General features: G+C 37.1%; 1 protein-coding gene across 11 annotated transcripts in view; it reads right to left on the bottom strand.

Annotated features, from left to right (window-relative positions):
• Positions 1-7,875, bottom strand: part of LOC110443218 (protein naked cuticle homolog 2-like) — a 98,358-nt gene continuing 90,483 nt past the window's right edge. For all 11 annotated transcript variants that reach the window (XM_021487276.1, XM_021487277.1, XM_021487278.1 and 8 more), the window contains one exon: positions 1-3,304. In XM_021487276.1, coding sequence (XP_021342951.1) covers positions 2,587-3,304 — 718 coding nt within the window. In that variant the 3' untranslated portion in view covers positions 1-2,586. The remainder of the gene's footprint in view (positions 3,305-7,875) is intronic.

The raw sequence follows: 7,875 nt of genomic DNA, 5'->3' as shown, positions 1-7,875 counted from the left end.
AACTGGCCATTATTTTAATGTCACAAAGAGATTACCAATGGATGTTGGACAAATCACACAAAGCACATGAACTGGTACGATCAGGAACATACAATCTTTCACTCAAATACAGGTAAACTCATATACAGGTGTACAGGTGTGTACAGGTATACATACACAGGTGTGTCCACTAACAGATGTGTACAGTTACATACACAGCTGTGTCCACTAACAGATGTGTACAGGTATAAATACACAGGTGTGTCCACTAACAGATGTGTACAGGTACATACAGGAATATAACCACATGTGAACACACTTAAAAGTATGCACAGGTACACATACAAATGTATGTACACTTACATGTGTGTACAGGTATACACATGTGTACTGTACATACCTGCAGGTGTGTACACATGTGTATAATCACAGGTGTGTACACTTGCAGGTGTGCACAGAGATACACACACAAATATCCACATCTACAGGTGTGTAAAGGTGTACATTCATGTGTGCATGCATGCAAACATGCAAATTTATGTGTGTATACAGGTATATATTTACCGGTATGTACAGGTTTACATACAGGTTATAACAGGTACATATCTACAGATATATACAGGTACACCCTAACATATGTGCAGAGGTACACCTCTTTAAGTATGTGCGCATCTGACTCATTCACAGGTGTGTACAAACCACAAGTACCCATATGTACAGTACACTGCACAGGTACAAATAAACAAAGCTGCACACATACACTTCCACACAGGTGTGTGCATTCATACAACTTGTACACACAACTATAGCATCCAAGACCACACACACTCATACATTGAGGTAGTAAAACGTTTGAGCTACACTGATACAGGTAACTATAGCAACAAGAGCAAGCTTCTGAATCTTAAACAAATCAGTTACTATGTACGACAGTAATAGAGAAAGGTACAACAAAGAGTTCCGCTCACGCTCCAAACTCAAAACGACACGGATCACCAGCTTTATACATAACGAAAGGTCATGTAAATAGATGTCAAAAGGAACAACAGATGACAGTTTCTAACTGTCAAGCAATCAAAGTAACCAAAAAATATTCAATGTAAATTATTACAAGAGACTTTTTATTGAAAGTAATTAGAATTTCACGAAATGCTTATAAATTCTGCAATACCATAGAAGATCCAGTTTTGGTGTTCAATTTTTTTGGAATTCTTTTTCCCAAAATCTTTGACCTTGAACATGTGTTGTTTCTAGTTTTGTATTTTTCTTTATGAAAATCAATGACATCAGTGAGCAAGAATTTTTCCCTTACGTTGCAATTTGCCATTAAATGTACATCCAGAAAAAACAGACAAAAAGGATGGAAAGAACACTTGATTGAAGAGTTTGATGTAGGAGACAATATATATATGTTGTCTATCTAAATGAATTTTCTACACTCATACCTCTAGAGCTTTTGCTACTTTTATAAATATATATATATAGATATATGTATATCATGAATATTGACAATCTTGAAGTGGAACATGTCCAAGCAAATCACAGACAGAATGAAAATAAAACAGATGAAAATGCAACATGACCTCTCACCTCTTGCACAGGTTTTTGATTATAATGACAATGGCTACAACCCCTCATATCACTGAGGAAATAAAATAGTCCGTTTCCAATAGCAAATTATAACATTGTCCATGGTAACATCATCAGGGTTTCCAATAGCAACAGTGTCCATAGCAACACCTGAGGTAGTATCCAGGCAACAAAAGAGCTGTACAGCGGCTATATATTGGAACCCTGTAGACAGAGGTATGAAGAAACTTGTGTGCTTTTATCACAGACGACTTGTCCAAAGAACAAGTCAGTTTTTATCTTTGGTGGTCAGCATTGCCATGGAAACTTGCTTTTACAACAAATAACACTGTAATAATGATATCATACACTGATTTCAACAGAAGTTATCTTTTCCTGGCTCAAAAGCTTCAGGAATGATCAACTTATACCCCAATAAGGTTGTTTTTTATCCAATTAAAACAGACAGGAGTTATCTTACCCCTGACAAAAACAATTCTCTTGCATCAAAGAACAGGTAATATGTTCTCAAACACAAAGAAATCAGGAGTTGTCTGCCCCTGATTTAAATATGTGGTAGTTCTCTTCTCCTCCCTCAAGTTGTTTTCCCATGGCTCAATGTTTTCTAAGAGGAGTTTATTCTTATATAGAGTTGATGCAAACCCTGGAGTCCATTATAAGAGCACATTTCCTTATCTGATGAGTGAGATAAGGGTTACAAATAGTTACGAAAACAAGTGGATTTCTATCGTTAATGACCTGTAATTATCAGCACCTTATGAATATGAGCCCTAATCCTTCACTGTTAAAGGATCGACCTGGAGTCCCAAATTAGGGGCCTGGGGATGTTCAATTTAAAAAGAGGAGGTGAAAAAGTGTCATCCCAAAAGTCGGAGTCAATGTTCCACCAGCTTGACTACTGTGGGAGCACCTTCATTTAGCTGGGGAGTAAATTACAGTTGTCTGTGGTCTGATCTCTCGTGCCTGGAGTACAGTGAACACAAGTGAGTATTTGAAATAATGCCATGGAGGGCTGCCTCACGCCTCGTAATAGTGGTGATAGTGGTGGTGATGGTGGTGCTCATGAACATGGTGGTGCTCGTGTCGTTGCACAATGATGCGATCCCCATCCATGTCGCATGTATGCTCACGCTCAATCCACTCCGCAACCTGCTGCATTGCCAAGTCATGATCTTTCTCCCGGTGACGGTGTCTTCTGTGGTAGTGCGCCGACACTGCTTCAGGAATATGCATGGGTAAACTAACAGGTCGAAATCGGCCATGTTTGTGTGGAGAGGACCCTGCAGATTTGTGGTGACCTTTTGGTGACCTTACTGCTGTTTCCTGTGGGTCAAATGACCTTGACCTTATGTGGTCGTGCTTTGCACTACTGTCTACTACTGCTGGTTGTTGTTCGTGTTTCACATTCAGACATTCAGTTTCACGTCGAATATTGTCACACTTTTGATTTGTGTCTTGGGAACGTGATCGGTGGTGCTGACTCACAGGGGGCTGAGAAGTTTGAGCATGACCGATTGCATTGTTTGTGAATGATTGACACTTGGTGATTGCGTTATGTTCTATACCAGCGAGATCAAGGTAATAATTGCGCCGATCCTGGCATTCCTTAGCCTGGTCACCTTGATTATTGATATTGACGTCCACGGGTGCGGTGCTGTTGTTTTTGTGCCCCCGGTGACGCCGTTTGTGGTTCGAATGCTCCTTAGTTGTGCCTTTACAGTCACTGTGATGGCGTCTGTAATAAACAAAGAATAAGTTTAGAAAATATGTACAAGTTAATTGTCACAATGATGTCATCTGTATTAAACAAAGATTTATAAAAATGTACAACTTTATTGACTTAGTAATAACTACATTATTTAATTTTGAAAACTTCTTATCTTGGGATTTTTTTCAATAAACATTTTTTGTGAATATTTGCATTCATGAAAACATGTAGCTTCCCTCTTTAAACTAAAAAATAAATATTTATGATTTACTTGAATTTGAGTTTCCAAAATTATCGCAAAAAACTGATATACTGGGTAAGTGCTAGAAGATATACAGCATTCTGTCACATTATAATTACATCACTATGGTAACAAACACATCACTGTGGTAACAAACACATCATTATGGTAACAAACACTTCACTGTGGTAACAAACACATCACTATGGTAACAAACACATCACTGTGGTAACAAACACATCATTATGGTAACAAACACTTCACTGTGGTAACAAACACATCACTATGGTAACAAACACATCACTATGGTAACAGACACATCACTATGGTAACTAACAAATTACTATGGTAACAAACACATCACTGTGGTAACAAACACATCACTATGGTATCAAACACATCACTATGGTAAAAAGATTAACCTTCTCCATGTCTATACTGTGTTTAAGTGTAGTTTTAACACCAGAATACTGTACACAGCTATCAAACAGTCAGAGATTTGCCTTTAGAACAAAAGCATAACAATCAAGATTTGATATGGGAGTTATCCTTGTCTGATAAGAAAATTTGCATTCCTTGTTTCCTGCGAAGAATTAATAACTCTGCACTTTCAATAACTTTTATCTTTCTTTTCCTGCAAGATATCATCATGAATGAGAAATGCTCCCTTGGCAATATTTGAAAAAGAATTATATCCTTTGGAAATTGTTGCAAATAAATTCTTTATTTCTTACTGCAGTAATGACATTGATACAATATGGAAACTATTTTGTACAAATTGATCTTTATAGTTTCCGACCAGATTTGCAGATAAGTGGCTGATTGATGAGTTGTCGTCTGATTGGTTAGGAGAGCCTATCACTGTGTCACACCTAGTGATAACATATCACCAAACTCGCCCAGTGAGATATCTTTAATAAAAGCACTAATGATGATACGAGAGGCTCATAATCATGACGAATAAATTGTTTTTATTGGCAAAACCCTTTCACATTTTTAATCCTTTTAATTCTGAAACCCTTTGGGACAACTATTACTTTAGTGCACTTTCAATTTTTCCTGAATTTCCTTGTCAAACAGCTGATATGTCTGTAAGACCCCGGAGCATTCCTTATCTATTTTCCTCGTGATGTCAATTAGTAACGCGCTAACCCATTTTCTAATGGTCATTCTGATACATAACAATGCCATCTAGCTCATACATTATCTACACTTATATATCCTCATTCGGTTTTCAGCTTTCATTCACGCCAATCAAATTATGAAAAAAAAAAAATGAAAAAAAAATTCCTTTCATCATTTTCTGACAAATTGCTACGTGTATATTTCACAACAAACGATTTATATTTCACTACCAACGATAAAACTACAGTTTGCTATCAGTCTGTCGTATTTATTTACAAATATTTTCGACTGCCTGTTATTTTATCATGCATTTTTATGACAGAAATAAGTGTTTTTATGCACAGCGCTTTATCTTGTCAGTTGCATTGAGTCCGACATATAATTGCATCAGTATGTTAGACTTTGTTAGATAATGCCCATTTCAGCCTCCTCAACCTGCTTCTGCATGCTAGAGTAATTGTGTTGTTTATTCCCTTGGTCCTGTCCAATGAGTAAGAGCCTCATGAAAGGGCTTGGACAATCTCCTCCTATAGATTAACCCTACTTCAAACACACAACAATGAAATATAAAACAAAGTAAGTGATTGTACACAAAGCTATCACGATGAGGCGCCTCTCCAATATATAAGTTGGCATTTAATTACCTACATATTCATGTTGAATGTTTAGTTGTGATTATTGATTAGTAAGTAAGAAACAAGGCTGCTATTTACTACATCAGCACACAAATTTATTGTCTTTGCAATATTTTTGATAAAGCCATACATCCAGTTGGCTCCCTGTGAACAAAGACACTTAAAAGGCCTAGGCTCATCTTTGAAAACCTTTGATGTAGGAGGGTCTGGCTTCCACGAAGTGTTATCAATCAATTTGTGCAAATGAGATTGCCTAGAAGTTTGCAACCCCTATGGAACTGATGCTTCTAAGCCCTTTTCAGTAGCTGAATCTGGGCAGCTTCAAAGTCAGCTCGGCTATAAGTAAACCAACAGGAGCTCACCGAGATCTCAAACAAGGATCACCGGTCAAGTATCCCAGGCAGTAAAGAGTCAGACAATAAGCAAATGGATTGTTAATTAAAATCTGTGGATCGGTTAGGACTTTTTTGTTAACTGATTAACAAGTCTTGTGTCTAGCATGCCCCTGTTTAATACTGAAACACAGATATAACAAATGACAAGCTTTCTATCATTATAACAGTGTGTAGGATCTCGGCTCTTAGACCTGTTGGTACGTTATTTTTGCATCAATTACATCAAACCTCCAAGCAATGTATTAACACTATGTGACTGGATGCACATTTTAGTGGATTTTGTGAGCTGAACTATTTCATAATGAACTGTTCCAACCTCTGAATTGGAAGAGTTCAAATGTGTCTATAGGGGTGAATGAGTTAATGTTGTCTTACATTATACTGAATGCTTATAAAACACCATTAATTCCGTGATCTTGTTCCCAGTTAAGGTAGCAGGATTACAAGATGTCTATATTTACTTGGAAACTTTTGGAAAGATAAATCTGTCCCTAAAATCACTGGCTATAAAAAAAGACAAATTAATTCGAGGTAAGGGCAATTAACAAGGCTTGAGTATAAAATACAACAAGCGGTCAATGTCTTGTTGTTTAATGAACCCAAGGCACTTTTTGAAGCGACAATCAAGTGCATCATTCAGTATTTAACAGTGTAGGTATCTTGAAATTCCTACAACTGTAATCGGGGTGCTTAACATCTGATCATATTTGTTTTTACCAGCAGACAACGTATAAACCTATTAAATTATAGCTGGAAATATCCTTTTCCAGAAGATGTTGACATCAAAGTGAGAAAAAAATTCCTTGTTCAATTAATTACTGAATCGTCCAATTGTGCCCTCGAATTGGCTGGCGATCCTAGTGGCTTGCATGTCCAAAAAGTCAACAATTAGAATCAGTCTCAGCGAGGAAACTGCCAACCGGCCAGTGCCTAATTATCCACATCCCTCCAATGTTTAAATCTCTGTCTTTGACACTCCATGAACAACGAAGCTCTCATTAGACAGCATTGATTGGTTCCTTAAATGAATTAAAGCAGTCCGATCAAAGGAGGATCAAAGACAAAACCCATTCACCAACTCTTTTATTCTTTCTTCTGTTTCGTTCCCGGAGACAACAGATAGGAGCCAATACATATAAAATGCCATCACTCAAAGCCGAATCATAGTACGATTGACCTGATCTGTTTTGTTGGGGAGTTTCACCAGGGGATGATCACGACTCTCACTTCACATAATTACTGCACGGGACGATGATGCATCTGACTTAAAAGGAACAACCCCTCAAGAAATAAAAAAATATCGAGATTAAATACAAGATAATGCTCGTCTTTTCTCCCCGGGATGTATGTGTATCCAGTGCAGTGACTATAAATTAATAATTTGTATAAATCAAAGGCTTATGGCGATATCAAAGAATTGGTCATGAAACTGATCACTGGCCGGAACAGCGTCGTATATTCTGTAATTAGCGGACACGAGAGGGAACAATGCAGACAGAACCTCTGAAGCTACAATGACTGATCACCCACGAGAGGAATGACAGCAATGGTACACGATATGATAGGCTTTTACCAATAGAACGTTATATATTTAAAAGTGTTTTTTTTTTAATGACTGTTTTGTATTTAACTCATGCAATAACACTATCATTGTGACAAACACATCAAGTCTGATACAGTGTTTTCTGATAGCCTTACATGTAATCTTTTCTGATAGTGTCTTACATGAAACAGACATGGTTGCAGACCAGATCAAATTTTATTGTAGGGTAAATAACCCTAATCAAAGGAAATGCAGAATACCAAAACAAACAAAATGTGCAAATTTCTGCTTTAAGTAAAATTAGGAAATAATTACAAAACAAGAGGCCCAAGGGCCTTAGCGGTCACCTGAGTTATATCATAGGTACTGGTAGCTTTATTTTATTGTTTAGATGTGATGTGGAAATCAGCATGTAAACTAAGTGAAATACAATACTTGTCATGTCATCAAATGAATTTCAAGTTTACAATGTGATACCGTCATCCACCAAAGATGATTCTGACCAAGTAAAAATAATTTCCAACAGAAAATTGTCAAAATATACCCAAAAGTGTTGTTTCCCTATATAAACTATAGTAAACTTTACCCCCTCCCCAAGGGAGAACGGATAGCTCGGGGGTCCTGAAATTTACAATTTAAATAAAGCCCCTGATGATCTT

This window comes from Mizuhopecten yessoensis, unplaced genomic scaffold (assembly GCF_002113885.1).
Source record: "Mizuhopecten yessoensis strain PY_sf001 unplaced genomic scaffold, ASM211388v2 scaffold716333, whole genome shotgun sequence".
Taxonomy (NCBI): domain Eukaryota; kingdom Metazoa; phylum Mollusca; class Bivalvia; order Pectinida; family Pectinidae; genus Mizuhopecten; species Mizuhopecten yessoensis.
This window is presented reverse-complemented; position numbering and strand designations above follow the sequence as displayed.